This window comes from Anguilla anguilla, chromosome 1, assembly GCF_013347855.1.
Source record: "Anguilla anguilla isolate fAngAng1 chromosome 1, fAngAng1.pri, whole genome shotgun sequence".
NCBI classification, from domain to species: Eukaryota; Metazoa; Chordata; class Actinopteri; order Anguilliformes; family Anguillidae; genus Anguilla; species Anguilla anguilla.
Genome location: NC_049201.1, coordinates 88,018,510 through 88,035,864, shown reverse-complemented (window position 1 = coordinate 88,035,864; position 17,355 = coordinate 88,018,510). Strand labels below are relative to the sequence as shown.

Below are 17,355 nucleotides of genomic sequence, written 5' to 3'. Positions count from 1 at the left end.
ATCTGACAGCTATAACCCATAAAAATGTACTTTGAACGGTAGTTGCTCAATCAAACGGTAAATGCGAAAAACATTAAATTATAGTCAACGGCACCTAAATTATCTGTCACACCCTCAGTAAACAGCAAAAGTCCTGTCAGGATTCTGCCTTTTTGGTTCTGGTTATTCTTTTTTTGGCGGCCAGATGACGGCATTTTTCATCTTTGTACTTTGGTTTGTTTGCCTCATTGTTTTCTCCTGTGTTTAATTGTATTATTGTGTTCGTTTATTCAATCATTGTTGTGCCTGTGTCTCATTATCCCTTCCCTCTCTGGATTAATTGTGCATCCTGTTCTCCTGTGTCTTGTTATCCCCGGTGTATACAAGTTCTTTGTTTGCCTGAGTTGGGTACTGGATCCTACTGTTTTCTGCCCTTGCTGTTTGTTCCTTGTGTCTCAAGTATTTTTGAGTTACTCTGCTTTTTTGAGGAGTTCTGAGTTCCCTTGCCTGTTTATTATGTTTCAAGGTTTTGAGTGTTTTGAGTTTCTTTGCTTGTTTTTCGGTTTTCACGTATTTCTGTGAGTTTTTAGAATTTCCCATCGCGGCCTTCTGTTTGTTCTCGGTTTGTTTGAAAGTAAATTCTTTGTTTGGAAAATTACCTTTTGAGCCTCCGGTGTGTTTACTCTGTGCTTGCCAAAACCCTGACAAGTCCCAGTAGAAGATGGAATTAAATCTTTAAAAGTTAAATTTCTTCTAAATCGTTATCGATTTTGTTGGCCATAGGGGCGAGACAGCTCAGGAGGTAAGACCGATTGTCTGGCAGTCGAAGGGTTGCCGGTTCAAACCCCGCCCTGGGCATGTCGAAGTGTCCTTGAGCAAGACACCTAACCCCTAACTGCTCTGGCGATCTAGGCATCAATTGTAAAGCACTTTGGATAAAAGCGCTATATAAATGCAGTCCATTTACCATTTACCATCGTGAGTGAAATTAGGCGATATGTGTGTATAGTTGCTATGTAAATTATGTCAGAAGGATTCAGCCTTGTTGTTCGCTAAATAAACTTCACAGCACACTCATCGACATTATCATGGTTGTAGCATGAAGTGTCTATTTTCAAAATCCATTTATACCATTCACCAATGAGCTGGGACTTTATAGTTATAAGGTGGGATTTATCAAGTGTCCGGTGGAAATATTGACCTGGCTATCAGCCAGAATTCTGAGAGAACCAACTGCCATAAATGAGCTTGTAAAATCAACCAGTAAGAGCTATTATGTCATTGGTGAATGGTGAATGCAGCCAACAGGACAGCCCCCATCTACTTGCAGGACATGAGTCAAACCTATACGCCGGCTCGACCACTCCACTCTGCAGCAGCAGGGTGCCTTGTACCCCCTCCCACCTGAGTAAAGGGATCACAGAGCTTCTCCACCCTAGCTCCCCAGTGGTGGAACGAACTCCCTGTCCCTCTTCGAACCTCTCCCTCACTACCCGTCTTCTGCCGTGGTCTGAAGACTCATCTATTCAGACTATACCTGGACTAACTACCACCATTCTGTATATTTTATTCTAAATCCCCCCCCTTTTTTCATGACACTCGTTACATGTTCCCCCATACCAGCACTTTTTGGTAATTTGTATTTGTCCTAATATTGTAGCTTGTTCTTCTGCCTAGTTGGCTTGTCAGAGGTTAGGTCAGAATAGTGTTCACTGTGTGAACTAAACTTCACTGGCTAGAAATAGCTGGACAAAATAAGTATTGTTGTCATGGGTTTGGGGTGTAGTTCTGTTTTTTGGCCTCCCGGCCTGATTATTACCTTATTGGATGCACCTGTTTCCAATTATTTCTCCCTATGCCGTGATTTCGGCCACCTATGTCAGGCAAGGCTATTTAAGACACTGTTTGACTTTCAATCCTTGCTTCAGTGTCAACTTATGTTCTCATTGAGCTGGTAAGGTATTTCAGAGCCTGTTTTAAAAACCTCCTGTTCTCTAGCTTCTCAAGAAGTGTTTCCCCCTTAGAAGGTTTGTATTTCGGTCTGTGTTTCTGGGCTTTGTGCCGGCAGACTGTTAGGGCTTTACCTTTTCATTTTCCTAAGCTGCGTCTTAGGTTCTTGGGTATCTCGGTGTTCGACCCCCAAGTTTTACTTTTTGTTTCGTGTCTAAGCTGCGACTCAGTTACGTTGGGTTTCCCTGGTTTATATCCCAACTATTTTTCGTTCCTGAGCTGTGCTCCGTGTTTTTGTTTCTCTGTTTCCCACCCTTGTTTTTACAGGGTTGTTTTTTTGTTTGGCCGTTTTTTAAGGCTTGACAGGGAGTTTGAGTTTTCACTCCTGTCAGTCTGTTTTATTTTTTCCTGTCCTCGTTTCCTCTAGCTTCAGTGGCTTATCTCCTCGGGGATAAGCTTTTCGATTCCCTGTTCAGTTGCGTGTGGTCCTCCGACACTCCCCCCTCCCTCATAATGGTATCTTATTGAACCTGTGTTTTGTAGTTGTCCATGACCATGAAATGCACTTTTGTAGGCCGCTTTGGATAAAAGCGTCTGCCAAATAAATGTAATGTCACTGGATCAGAACCCCATAAATGTAAACAATCGAATGTTCAGTGAATTCTATCAATTTTCGGTGCTATCGGAGTCCCGATCTTATCATTGATGGAATTGTGGGAAAGTGCAAGCTAAGTCCACAAAAACAGCAAATATCACATTAATATTCCACATATGTACACTTGCCGTTCACAATTTTTTTAGATTGTCCATAGGTAAAGAGTCAGTGGCCCCATCTCTGATATTTCACCATGTCTATAGTTTAACTTGAATTTGCATAATAAAATTAAACAAACACAGGTTTACATTGTATAAACCTGGGTGATATAGTGGTGTAAGTAGGCTACTTAACAATTAGTTAGCTGCTCGGCTAGCCAGCGCTACGCTCAGATCAACACAACGCACACAGCACTCATACACCGGTATGCACTTATAGCTAGCCACCACTACATCATTTTCAGTAATATGGGAGCATGCAGCTGAAATCATCTATGGAAAGCATAGATGAGGGTGTACTCATCTATGCTTTCTTTTTTTGTGACATTTCCTTCTTACATCTACGCCTGCGATCGCGACCACGACATTTATTTAGCCTTTTTGTGTAGCTTTTTCATTTATTATTATTATTTTATGTTAAAACATTTAATTAATATCTAGGGACATAGCCAACTACTTGCAAGTTACATGACACATGTAGCCGTTTACTAATATGATCGCATTTCAGGTTGGAAAATAACCCGTTAAACCAGAGAAATTGCGGAGCTATCTTTGAATCTTCATCGCCACAGAATGCATCAAGCTGGCACAGTCGGCATAGCAACGAACACTGTAACGAAACTTTAAGTACGTCATGGCTATAACACCTGTTTTAGAATGACATGACGTCACACGGATCATTTCTGCAGCCCGGACCGCATTAATGGAAGACGGACGAATCAGAACTTCATTTCCCATGAAGCACTAGATACGTAATTTGACGAACATGAAAAAATAAGGAAGTAGGACGCAAACAACACTGAAAGTTGAAATGTAGCGGACGTTAGCTGTCAAGCAAGCGAACATAGTTTTATACAAAAATATTTAATAGTGATACATAGGTAAGGGTGTGCGGTTTGCCGCATTGTGTCGGATAATCACATGAATTCCAGTGAATCAGCCGTCAATGTTTTGTAGGGTGCATTCGACATGAATTGGCTAGTCTAGTTAGCTAACTACCTAGCTAGCTTGGCAGCAAGTTTGAGCAACTGTAGGCAAGTCAGGCTAGCTTGGGTAGCTACTGAAAATAACTTTATAAACTTTACACCTAGTTAGCTTTCGGGTGCCTTTAAAGCTTGCTGTTAATATGTTAGCACGACCCAGCCAATGTTGGTGATGAGTTGTGTACGGTAGTCTCATTCGTTTTTTTTTTTTTCTTGGAGTGTAACGTCAGATAACGTTAGCTAAGTAGTTAAGGGTGAACGATTGGGTTGACTTTTAACTGGTTCGTTTGCTTCGTTCAGTTATTTCAACTTGCTGGCTAGCTCTCTTGACGTATGAACTTAGTTCATCCTTGAGCTAGGTATGTTTTATTTGGCTAACAACGTTAATAACATGTTTGGCTGATTCGTTGTAGTATCAGGTAGCTAACTGCATTAAGCTAAATAGGAAAGCAGCAGAAACGGTACCTGTTGTGTTGGAAGAAAAATTCAGAAAATCGCGTCACTTTATACCAGCGATTCCTAAAACTTAAAATATCTGGCTAGTTTTTGAAAATGTAACAAGCTCTTTGGTTAACATATAGCACGTGGCCTTGGCCTGTCTTCCTGAGGTGAATTCGTTTTTCTCCCCACAAGGGTTTAAGGAACAAAGCTGTGGTCAAATGGAGGAGAGAAAGCTGAAGCGGAAAAGCCCCAGACCCTCCACAAACCAGCCAGCACCCCCTGCGTCTGCCCGAAAAAATACCACCTCCGGCAGGGCCCTGCCGTTTGGATCGCACTCCAGTCAGAAAACCAAGTATAAGAGGTGGGGGTCATGAGGGCAGGCGTGTGCACAAGGCCTGCAGTTTCAGAAATAACTTGAAATACTGTTTATTAGTGTTTAGATGCATTGTTTGTGTTTCATTTTAAACAGCTTTGGATGCAAACCAAAGAAATGTACTTGAGTAGGGGTTTACTGCTGCTGGGCAGCTCATTCGGTTAAGGCACCATGCTGTAGTGCAGGGACGAGGTGTACGATGAATGCTTCGGCTTCATAGAGGTATACGATGAGTGTTTCTGCCCCATAGAGATGTACGATGAGTCCTTTTGCTTCATAGAGGTGTACGATGAGTGTTCCTGCTTTGTAGAGGAGTATGATGAGTGGTTCTGCCCCATAGAGGTGTACGAGACAAGCCCCGGCCTCCGGGTCCAGCAGGGAAGGCCACCCAATCAGCCCCTATCCAGCACTCCTTCCTCACAGATGTGTCTGATGTCCAGGAGATGGAGAAGGGGCTGCTGAGCCTCCTCAACGACTTCCACTCTGGCAAGCTGCAGGCCTTCGGTGAGCGCAGCGCTGTGAAGCAGTTAGTCTGCAGGCACGAGCACGTTTGGTGTGCTGTTGTACTGAGTCAAGCAGATTCTTCTGACGTACTTCACTGTACATGCCGGAATTTTATGTTAACTTAAAGGATAGGTTCTGTATTTTGGACCCTAGGCCTAATTTTCTGATATTCTGGGATGAATTTGAAAAGTCGGGACCATAATTTAACTGATCGTATAAAGCTTGCTACCTTCTTGGTGCATTCTCAGGCAATAGGAATACATTGGGGAAATTTTTGCAGCCTTCAAAACCTCACAAAAATAAACCCTCTGTCCAAATTGTGGGAAGTAGAATGTTCTGGAAAGCTGAATCCGGGATAATAGAGATTCCACTCAAATTTGTTTTTAATGGACATGTCTTAAATAATTTATTTTACAGAGGTTGTAGACAGAAATCAGTCTGCCTGGACTATGTCCTTATCAAGAATTCTGTGCTAGGACCTTTACCTGCTGGTTCTGTATGTAATTTCAATGAACAATATTGCAGGAATGGTGTGGTTTCAACAGGCTGCAGAGTAAATATCAAATGTTATTTATTTATAAATGTGACCAACCTATGCTCCAGAAACTAAATGGATAACTAAATAACTTGTTATATGGTGCGTAGGCTGCTCAAAGTAGTTCTAAAGGTAGAACAACAGGACCCTGCACTCAAAACAAGAAAGAGTATTTTCGTATTTAGTATCTTGCAACTAAAGCCGCGTTTCCACCGCAGGAACTTTACCCCGGAACTAGGAACCTTTTGAGGAACTCAGTGCGTTTCCACCGCAGGTCCGGGGGCTTTATTTTACCCCCAAAAAGGTTCCTGCTCGGGGGGTAGTACTTTCCAATCCTTCCGGATTTTCTTTGTTAGCCCGTTGTAATTGACTCAAAACGTTTGATACAGTTATGTGAGGTATGCGGTAGTTCTGCGTAATTCACATTGGTGATACAGTAAAAGCAAACTGGAAATCACCTTCTGCACTTTTTGTCAGGGTAAAATAACAGGTTAATTCTAGTAATCGTCCGTTTAGCTTTTTCAGACTGCCGTAATTTCACTCTGCCATTCTTCAATTCCACAAAAAGACCAGGAAGACTATGGACTAATTTATGGTACTTTTGGTGGAAACGCGGCTAAAGTTCCATTGCAGCTCTTTATTTTGAACATTGAAGACAAACATGTTTTAGCCTAAGCCATCCTCAGTCTGAGTGGTTCAACAGAGAACACTATGACACTGGGGACAGCTCAGGCCAAAAGCTATCAGCCCTGCAGAGCACAGCTATACTAGGCTCTCCTATACCAGCACAGCAACACTAGGCTCTCCATTACCAGCCCAAGAGAACACAGCTATACTAGGCTCTCCTATACCAGCACAGCAACACTAGGCTCTCATATACCAGCCCAGCAGAGCACAGGTATACCAGACTCTCTTTTACCAGCCCAGCAGAGCACAGCTACAGTATGCACTCCTATACCAACACACATACACTAGGCTGTCCTATACCAGCCCAGCAGAGCACAGCTATACTAGGAGCTCCTATACCAGTACAGCAGAGCACAGCTACATTAGGATCTCCTATACCAGCACAGCAAAGCACAGCTGCACTAGGCTGTCCTATACCAGTACAGCAGAGCACAGCTACATTAGGATCTCCTATACCAGCCCAGCAGAGCACAGCTACACTAGGATCTCCTATACCAGCCCAGCAGAGCACAGCTACACTAGACTATCCTATACCAGCACAGCAGAGCACAGCTACACTAGGATCTCCTATACCAACACAGCAACACTAGGCTCTCCTATACCTATATGTTAAGATGGCGCCGCGGATGGCTGCCTCGGTGTGTTGGTGCGCATTGTTTTGCCTTGTTTTGTTTGTAAATTCAGTGTTTTGCGATAATATCCGGAACTCTGCACTGCAGCTGGCAGGCTTTCAGCTATTCAGAGCAGATCGCATCACAGAGCTCTCCGGCAAAATGAAAAGTGGAGGTATTTGTTTTTATACTAACAGTGGCTGGTGTAAAGATGTTACAGTCATTATGTAGCACTGTTCTTCTGTTCTGGAAACTTTTTTCATTAACTGTAAACCCTTCTACTCCCCCCGCAAGTTCGCTTCATTCATTCTGGTCGGTGTTTACATTCCACCGCAAGCCCTCGTACAGGAAGCACAGCGCATGCTCACCGACCAGATACTGTGTGTGGAGCGGACAAACCCGGACTCTTTCGTTATTGTCCTCGGCGACTTTAACAAAGGGAATCTCAGCCACGAACTGCCTAAATACCTCCAGCTGATTAAATGCCCGACCAGAGAGGAGAACACTTTAGATCACTGTTACACTACAATCAACCGTGCCTATCACACCGTCCCCCGCGCTGCACTGGGACACTCTGACCATGTCATAGTCCACCTGATTCCTGCATACAGGCAGAAATTAAAACTCTGCAAACCTGTTGTGAGGACATCTAAGAAGTGGACCAGTGAAGCTATGGATGATCTTCATGCGTGCTTGGACTGTACTGACTGGGATGTTTTCAGGACTGCTACCAACATTTTGGATGAGTACACAGAGGCTATGACGTCGTAAGCCGCGTTTCCACCGCAGGAACTTTACCCCGGAACTAGGAACCTTTTGAAGAACTCAGTGCGTTTCCACCGCAGGAACTGGGATCTAAATTTAGTTCCGGGGGTTTTATTTTACCCCCCAAAAAGTTCCTGTTCGGGGGGTAGTACTTTCCGAAAGTACAGGAACCTTTTGGGTGGAGCTTGCAGCGCTGAACATTTCTGATTGGTCGAGTACTTGCAGCATTTTTTTGTGTTTATTTTAAAAATATGCAGCCGCAAACCAATTTATTTTCATAATAACTTCAAATCAAACTTGTATGTTATGCGGCGCAGTAGCCTAGTTTTGGTTATAGCCTGCCAACATCTTGGAATTAGGCTATAACGTGTGCTCTTCTGTTCTTTTCTTGCTTTAGTATTCGTTTTATAAAATGCTAAGCATTCGTGCTGGGACAGCATATTACGTACCAAAACATTCAAACGGATTAATTCGGTTGCTGAATATTTTCTTCCGGATTTTCTTTGTTAGCCCGTTGTAATTGACTCAAAACGTTTGATACAGTTATGTGAGGTATGCGGTAGTTCTGCGTAATTCACATTGGTGATACAGTAAAAGCAAACTGGAAATCACCTTCCGCACTTTTTGTCAGGGTAAAATAACAGGTTATTTCTAGTAATCGTCCGTTTAGCTTTTTCAGACTGCCGTAATTTCACTCTGCCATTCTTCAATTCCACAAAAAGACCAGGAAGACTATGGACTAATTTATGGTGCATGGTTTGCATCTGGAGGGCACACTTTGCTGCTCGGTTAGCAGTAACTTCGAAGGAAAGCAAACGGTGGCTGTACCACTGCTAATTTAAATTTTCACGCTAGTCCGAGTTTTCGTTCTATTCTTGTCATTTTGCGATTAGCCTATATGGAATTGACGACGAGAAAGTAATCAAACAGCAAATTGTTTACAACGTGTGCATGTTTTCTGCTGTTGTTGCCAGTTATACATATAAATGTGAATGCATTCTGTCGCTTCGGATGTCAAGACATGAAAGCGAATGTTCGCATAAAAACATAATGAATGTGTTTTAGAGGATATATAAAACAGTTACAATCTGACCATTGGCCTGTTATATCCTATTTGATGCATAACAACGGTCCAAGTTCAACTACCAATGACAGTTTTGCTTGACAACGGTAAAATATGCCCAAACGGCTGCAGAAGAATATTTCAATTCCAGGTGATTAAATCGATAAAAATCAATAAATACAAAAGTAACCATATACAGTCATTGTTGGTAGCCCGTTGTATATAAGTGGAATAAACCCCTCCGGACTGTCCCGGTTATTAGAAAATAATGTAGGCTACTTCGGTGGTAGTATGGGGTTACAGAAGAAATCATAGGACAGATGGACCGACGACAACGTCCCTTTTTCATACGTCAGTGGGCTAATTTGCCTAATCTTCGCGGGACTTTAGACCGCGGTGGAAACGTAGACAACCATGGGCTGAAGGAACCTTTTAGTTCCTTGAAAAGTAGTTCCGGGTACTTTTGGTGGAAACGCGGCTATGCCTCAGACAGATCACCATGAATGAGTTCTACTGTCGATTTGAAAGACAATTGGACAGTCCTGACACCATCCCCGTGACTCCATTCACCAGCTCTAGACCACCAGCTCCTCCTCCCCCATCTTACCAGGGGCCCGGGCTGCTCCACAATTGCCCACCTCAGAGGCCCCCTCCCCTGTCACAATGACGACTCTCTCCCTCCTGGAGAGGGACGTTAATAGGCTATTCAAGAGACAGAACCCCCGCAAAGCAGCTGAACCAGACTCTGTCTCTCCCTCCACCCTGAAGCACTGTGCCGATCAGCTGTCTCCAGTGTTCACAGACATTTTTAACACCTCACTGGAGACATGCCACGTACCAGCCTGCTTCAAGACTTCTACCATCATCCCCGTCCCCAAAAAACAAGGACCACAGAACTCAATGACTACAGACCCATCGCCCTGACCTCTGTGGTAATGAAGTCTTTTGAGCGTCTGGTACTGTCTCACCTCAGAACCATCACGGACTCACTCCTGGACCCCCTGCAGTTTGCCTACAGAGCCAACAGGTCTGTGGACGATGCTGTAAACATGGCCCTCCACTTCATCCTCCAGCACCTGGACACTGCAGGGACCTACGCCAGGATCTTGTTTGTGAATTTTGGCTCCGCCTTCAATACCATCATCCCGGCTCTGCTACAGGACAAGCTCTCCCAGCTGCACGTGCCTGACTCCACCTGCAGGTGGATCACCGACTTCCTGTCTGACAGGAAGCAGCACGTGAAGCTGGGGAAACATGTCTCTGAATCCCGGACCATCAGCACTGGTTCCCCTCAAGGCTGCGTCATTTCCCCTCTACTCTTCTCCCTGTATACTAACAGCTGCACCTCCAGTCATCAGTCAGTCAAGCTCCTGAAGTTTGCAGACAACACCACTCTTGTTGGGCTCAGCTCTGGTGGGGATGAGTCTGCCTACAGGTGGGAGATTGAACATCTGGTGTCCTGGTGCAGCCAAAACAACCTGGAGCTCAACGCTCTAAAGACAGTGGAGATGGTTGTGGACTTCAGAAAGAACCCAGCCCCACCCGCCCCCATCACCCTGTGTGACTCCCCAGTCGACGCTGTGGAGTCCTTCCGCTTCCTGGGCACCATCATCACCCAGGACCTCAAGTGGGAGCTGAACGTCAGCTTCTTCACCAAGAAGGCACAGCAGAGGATGTACTTCCTGCGGCAGCTGAAGAAGTTCAACCTGCCAATGCCAATGATGGTGCACTTCTACACTGCCATCATCGAGTCCATCCTCACCTCCTCCATCACCATCTGGTATGCTGCTGCCACTGCCAAGGACAAGTGTATCATTCGCGCTGCTGAGAGGGTGATTGGCTGCAATCTGCCATCCCTCCAGGACCTGCACACCTCCAGGGCCCTGAGGCGGGCAGGAAAGATTGTGGCCGACCCCTCCCACCCTGGACACAAACTCTTTCAAACACTCCCCTCTGGCAGGAAGCTGCGGTCCATCAGGGCCAAAACCTCACGACACAAGAACAGTTTTTTCCCCGACTGCAGCTGGCCTCATCAACAAGGCCCAGGACCCCCACTGACACTGTCTGTTATCCTGACCCCCACGGACACCAAACAGACAAAGCAGCTGCACTTATTATAACACTTTGTCCCCTTGCACTATTGTTTATTGTTTACTGTTTGCACTTTGTTTTTGTTATTGCACTATATTATGTTTATTTTATTTCATTTTATTTATTTTATTTTATGTTCACTGTTATGCATCACCAGACCAAAACAAATTCCTTGTATGTGAAAACCTACTTGGCAATAAACCTGATTCTGATTCTGATGTCCTATACCAGCCCAGCGGAGCACAGGCAGTGAAATGTCTGGCTCAGAGTTTTGGGCATATTTTCACATGGTGAATCCTGCCTTTAAAGGTTGAACCAATCACAGAGCACGAGTTTTCAGTGTGATCAATCACAGAGAAGGAGCTTTCAGTGTGACCAATCATGAAGCAGGAGCTTTCAATGTGAAATAAATACTCAGACGTCACAGTGGTCTAATTAGGGGGTGTACTATGAATAATGATTACAGGTTTCGCAAGCTAACTTAAGCTTTAACCCTGGGTTTTCCGTATCACAAACTGACTCTCTTTTAATTAGGTAACTTATGCTAACCAGGTCTCCCGGGGCAGGTTAAGTAGGCAGTATACTTCGTAAGAAGTAGAACTTTTTGAGCAAAACGAAGCAATGAGAACAACTGAAGAACTAAAAGACACGGTGTTGTGTGTTCGTACGGTGCAGTGTGCGACGGCCTCCAGGGAGAACTTTTGGAAAACTTCTTTCTTGTTCTCCAACCTCCCCCTCTCAGCTATTGGTCTAAATATCACATGGTTGGTTACGTCATGGTTGAGAGTTCAAAGGTCGGACTTCACATGCTAATGTACGGAGAGTCTACGCCAATCTCTCTTCTGTAGAGATGGGAATTCTGTGAGTTCCCGCATGTTTGATGAATGGTGCTACTCGTTTCAGCAAGTCATCAAAACGCCTAGCACACATTCGGAAATAAGAGAAAGTGGACCCCCTCGTCTAAATTCCGCATTTGCCGAATGTACAGACAAAACTCTCCATTCTCCGTCCTACTCTGATTTAGTGGGCAAACATACCATCTCCTTCACCTTTTTTTTCTTCTTTTACATCGCTTGATAAACTAAAGCCACTTTAAACACTTTATACTTTTTGTTTTGTGTTGTGATCTAATGTAGCCCTTCTCTTTATACATCCATGGCGTAGCCGCGAGACGGAGGTCTTGTCACATGAGAAATAAACTGTTGGGCATTTAATGAGAGTGTTGGTTTAGGGTAAATAGCAGCAGGGTAAATAAGGTATTAACAAATTTACTCTATTAGCAATTTGTTTCAACCCTCATCCCTTTGTTGATGGTAACAGTGTTCCTTTTTGCCAATATGAATGTTTAATGTCCTTTGTATCCGTCCATTATATAGGTCAGAAAGCAATGTTAAGATAAACTAGGAGGCATGACAACCATACTGACTAAGTCTGTTTGCGATTGTTAGGTTTTGTCAAGCCCGCCTATGCAAAGAAACCTTGGGTGTGTTAAGCTTTCCTCGTAGTAGTTGAGGAAATGTAATTTAGCCCACCTAGCACACACCTGGCCATTTAGTCCACCTAGCACACACGTAGCTCACACCTAGCCATTTAACCCACCCAGCACACACTTTAGCCCACCTAGCTCACACCTAGCCATTTAACGCACTCTGCACAGTCCTAGCCAGTTAGCCTACCCAGTACGCTCCTAGCCATTTAACCCACCTAGCACGCAATCTCTCTCCTGCTGTGTGGGCAGGTAACGAGTGCTCTATCGATCAGATGGAGCATGTGAGGGAAATGCAGGAGAAGCTGGCCCGTTTGCACTTTGACCTCTATGGAGAGGTGGACGAGATGCCGGAGGAGCAACGCAAGGGTGCAAGCGACACCAACATGGACAAACTTCTGCTCAACGTGAGTGAACCCTGACCCTGACCCCGGACCCTGCAGTGAGTGAACCCTGACCTCTGACCCTGCAGTGAGTCAAGCCTGACCCCTGACCCTGCAGTGAGTGAACCCTGACCTCTGACCCTGCAGTGAGTCAAGCCTGGCCCCTGACCCTGCAGTGAGTCAAGCCTGACCCCTGACCCTGCAGTGAGTCAACCCTGACCCCTGACCCTGCAGTGAGTCAACCCTGACCCCTGACCCTGCAGTGAGTCAACCCTGACCCTGACCCTGCAGTGAGTCAACCCTGACCCTGCAGTGAGTCAGTCTTGTTGTTTAATACAGAGAGTGAGAGGCTCTACAGAAGCCTCTGCAGGTGATTGGGGGGGGGGGGTGATACTGAAGCAGGTGATTGTGGGGGGGGGGGGGTGATACTGAAGCAGGTGATTGGGGTGTGTGATACTGAAGCGGTGATTATGGGGGGGGGGCATGTTGTGCTCTCCTAATCTGCATGTTTTCTTGTTTTTCAGCTGGAGGAGCTCAGTTCATCCATGTATCCTTTCTCATGGAGATAAATCAGCAGGAAGGACTAAGACCATTTAGCCTGGACAGGCGCATCAGAGAGGGTGAAATATAGTGATAATGTAGACCGCAGCATCAGAAAGGGTGAAATGTAGACTGCAGTCTAAAACCATGCCAAGGGATTATGTACTGTGGCAGTTCAGTCATAATAGTTATTTTATTATTGGTTAATATCATTCTGTGCATTAACTCTGATTTAAAAGTGAATCATTTCATATTGAAGGAAAGAAACTAATTAAAATTTCAGCAATGTGAACCTTCTTTTCTCCAAGTGCCTGCAGTATAAAGTTCACATCTACATTACATTACATTACATTACAGGCATTTGGCAGACACTCTTATCCAGAGTGTATAACCATAACCAGGAACAAGTATGACGAAACCCCTAGAGAGAAGTACCGGTCCAAGTACAGGGAACAACCGCATAGTTCAACTTGGACCCTGTTGGTTAAACTGATTAACACTAACAACGAGAACGGCAACAACGCAATCTATGGAAAAATAAAAATAAATAAAAATACAAGTAGTCGTTAAGACAGGCGCATCAACTAAGTAACCTATGAAACAGCTGCCTAGTTACAACCCTAAGTTTAGTCATTTACAGGGGGGAAGGGAGGGATGGAGAGAGGTGCAGCCTGAAGAGGTGGGTCTTCAGTCGTCGTTTGAAATTGTTCACAGTCTCAGCTGTTCTGACCTCCACAGGGAGATCATTCCACCATCGTGGGGCCAGAACAGACAGGAGACGTGTTCTGGAAGTGCAGGTGCGAAGAGGGGGAGGTGCTAGGCGTCCTGAGGTAGCAGAACGGAGGGATCTGGCTGGCATGTAGGGTTTGAATATCTTGTGAAGGTATGCTGGGGCTGATCCCTTGACTGCCTGGTATGCTAGGACCAATGTTTTGAATTTGATGCGAGCTATAACAGGCAGCCAGTGGAGGGTAGTGAGCAGGGGAGTTACGTGGGAGTGTCTGGGGAGGTTGAAGACCAGACGAGCCGCAGCATTCTGAATGAGCTGCAGGGGTCTGGTGGCAGATGCTGGTAGTCCAGCATCTGCCACCTAGATTTGCTGGTATCTGTAACCTCCTGGTCATGCTGAAGGTCAAGGCTTTCCAGAGTTGCAGAGTGTGTGAAGTGTTTCAATTTTCAACATACAATTTTTTATGCATGTTGATTCAGGTTTCTAGAATACATGTCCCACACGGTAAAGATACTAATTGTTTGAATTCAGTCACCTTCACTGTCCATTTTTTAAACCATCTCCCTGCAGAGCTGCCTCTTGTGTTGCATTAGCCTTTAACCCCACTGCTCGAGGGGAGATGCCGTTCACTGCCTAAATGACCTTTAACCCCACTGTTCCAGGGGAGATGCCATTAACTGCCTAAATGACCTTTAACCCCACTGTTCCAGGGGAGATGCCATTAACTGCCTAAATGACCTTTAACCCCACTGTTCCAGGGGAGATGCCATTAACTGCCTAAATGACCTTTAACCCCACTGTTCCAGGGGAGATGCCATTAACTGCCTAAATGACCTTTAACCCCACTGTTCCAGGGGAGATGCCATTAACTGCCTAAATGACCTTTAACCCCACTGTTCCAGGGGAGATGCCATTAACTGCCTAAATGACCTTTAACCCCACTGTTCCAGGGGAGATGCCATTAACTGCCTAAATGAACTTTAACCCCTGTTCCAGGGGAGATGCCGTTAGCTGCCTAAATGACCTTTAACCCCACTGTTCCAAGGGAGATACCATTAGCTGCCTAAATTACCTTTAACCCCACTGTTCCAAGGGAGATACCATTAGCTGCCTAAATGACCCTTAACCTTGCTGTGCCCGGGGAGATATCGTTAGCTGGCTAAATGACCCTTAACCTCGCTGTGCCCGGGGAGATATCGTTAGCTGGCTAAATGACCCTTAACCTCTCTGTGCCTGGGGAGATATCATTAGCTGGCTAAATGACCCTTAACCTCGCTGTGCCCAGGGAGATATCATTAGCTGGCTAAATGACCCTTAACCTCGCTGTGCCCACGGAGATTCCATTAGCTGGCTAAATGACCCTTAACCTCGCTGTGCCCGGGGAGATATCATTAGCTGGCTAAATGACCCTTAACCTCACTGTGCCTGGGGAGATATCATTAGCTGGCTAAATGACCCTTAACCTCGCTGTGCCTGGGGAGATATCGTTAGCTGGCTAAATGACCCTGAACCTCACTGTGCCTGGGGAGATATCGTTAGCTGGCTAAATGACCCTTAACCTCGCTGTGCCTGGGGAGATATCGTTAGCTGGCTAAATTACCCTTGATCTCGCTGTGCCTGGGGAGATATAGTTAGCTGGCTAAATGACCCTTGATCTCGCTGTGCCTGGGGAGATATCGTTAGCTGGCTAAATGACCCTTAACCTCGCTGTGCCTGGGGAGATATCGTTAGCTGGCTAAATGACCCTTGATCTCGCTGTGCCTGGGGAGATATAGTTAGCTGGCTAAATGACCCTTGATCTCGCTGTGCCTGGGGAGATATCGTTAGCTGGCTAAATGACCCTTAACCTCGCTGTGCCTGGGGAGATATCGTTAGCTGGCTAAATGACCCTTATCCTCGCTGTGCCTGGGGAGATATCATTAGCTGGCTAAATGACCCTTAACCTCGCTGTGCCCGGGGAGATATCGTTAGCTGGCTAAATTAACCTTAACCTCGCTGTGCCTGGGGAGATATTGTTAGCTGGCTAAATGACCCTTAACCTCGCTGTGCCCGGGGAGATATCGTTAGCTGGCTAAATTAACCTTAACCTCGCTGTGCCCGGGGAGATATCGTTAGCTGGCTAAATTAACCTTAACGCCCCTTTTCAAGTCAAAAGCTCAACCTTGCGGACAGCCAGGAGGCACCCAGAACTGCCACTGTCTGATTGGCTGGAGCTCAAGATGCAACCAGAACAGCCACCCTCTGATTGGATGGAGCTCAGATCTGCTTACAAGCTGAATCTCCATAGGAACTGAAGACACTGTAGTATTAAGCACCTTTTTGGTTGTCAGTCTCATGCAAGGAATAGAAAGGCTCAGCCAATTAAATTGTCAACTGTTTGTAAGAGCCAGGCATCAATATTAGAATTTGAATGTGTTTATCTGTGATATTAGTTGTTCCCTTTTTGAGTTTTGCCCAGACATACTAGCATTTGGCCCAGAGGCGCTATGACATATCTCTGGGGAACCCTGGAATCTGTTTTATGTGATGCAATCAGATCATTTCTTATGTTAATTGCTTAATTGCACCTTTTCAGGTGCTGCTTTAAGGTATTGTCTGTGTACTACTGAGGGGGCGGGTATAGAGTTCTGATCTGTACTAATGAGGGGGCGGATATAGAGTTCTGATCTGTACTAATGAGGGGGCAGGTATAGAGTTCTGATCTGTACTAATGAGGGGGCAGGTATAGGGATTCTGATCTGTACTAATGAGGGGGCAGGTATAGGGCTTCTGATCTGTACTAATGAGGTATAGAGTTCTGATCTGTACTAATGAGGGGGCAGGTATAGAGTTCTGATCTGTACTAATGAGGGGGCAGGTATAGGGCTTCTGATCTGTACTAATGAGGGGGCAGGTATAGAGTTCTGATCTGTACTAATGAGGGGGCAGGTATAGGGATTCTGATCTGTACTAATGAGGGGGCAGGTATAGGGCTTCTGATCTGTACTAATGAGGTATAGAGTTCTGATCTGTACTGACGAGGGGGAAGGGATTCTGGTCGGTATATGATCATTATGGAATTCTTGTGAAAATGTTGGCCAGTTGTCTTGCTGTTACGTGTGAATATTATATAAAAGCCCAGAGGTGATCAGAATGTATGTTATGTATATTATAGGGGCTGCTTTTTGTGTTACTTCATCTGTAATTATATTGTATATTGCTTCTTTGCATTCTATCCAATTATATTGCATATATGTTTCAGAAGAAACAGAATGTAATTATCAAACAGTTTATCTAATTATCTCTTTTTTGGGAGAGGAGGGCAACAGTGTTTTGTCAATAAAAGTGCAATAAGAATGTAAGCTTACCTAGCAAAACTTCTCTTTTCTGTAAGAGCATCTCTCCTCTGTGAGCTCTAATAGTAGTGTAAGAACTGGTTCGG

The 17,355-nt window shown here is 45.1% G+C and overlaps 1 protein-coding gene across 3 annotated transcripts; it reads left to right on the top strand.

The window, feature by feature from the left end:
• Positions 1-3,466: 3,466 nt before the first annotated feature.
• On the top strand, positions 3,467-17,275 carry LOC118221708 (coiled-coil domain-containing protein 28A-like). Of its 3 annotated transcripts, XM_035407021.1 has the most exons (7): positions 3,505-3,623; positions 4,026-4,084; positions 4,359-4,527; positions 4,880-5,043; positions 12,534-12,688; positions 13,189-13,211; positions 16,083-17,275. In XM_035407021.1, exons 3-7 carry the CDS (start codon positions 4,385-4,387, stop codon positions 16,135-16,137), a joined length of 540 nt encoding a protein of 179 aa, XP_035262912.1. In that variant the 5' UTR covers positions 3,505-3,623; positions 4,026-4,084; positions 4,359-4,384; the 3' UTR covers positions 16,138-17,275. The 3 variants fall into 3 exon arrangements, with proteins under 3 accessions (XP_035262904.1, XP_035262921.1, XP_035262912.1); XM_035407013.1 differs by lacking the exon at positions 4,026-4,084 and having other exon boundaries at positions 3,467-3,623; XM_035407030.1 differs by lacking the exons at positions 4,026-4,084; positions 16,083-17,275 and adding an exon at positions 14,597-16,076 and having other exon boundaries at positions 3,467-3,623.
• The last annotated feature ends 80 nt before the right edge of the window (positions 17,276-17,355 follow it).

Bases quoted from the DNA above. Each gene is read 5' to 3' on its own strand.
- LOC118221708 (XM_035407013.1), top strand. From the start codon at position 4,385: ATGGAGGAGAGAAAGCTGAAGCGGAAAAGCCCCAGACCCTCCACAAAC. The intron at 4,528-4,879 runs GTGGGGGTCATG...TCTGCCCCATAG, and splicing joins CAGAAAACCAAGTATAAGAG to AGGTGTACGAGACAAGCCCC. The intron at 12,689-13,188 runs GTGAGTGAACCC...CTTGTTTTTCAG, and splicing joins TGGACAAACTTCTGCTCAAC to CTGGAGGAGCTCAGTTCATC.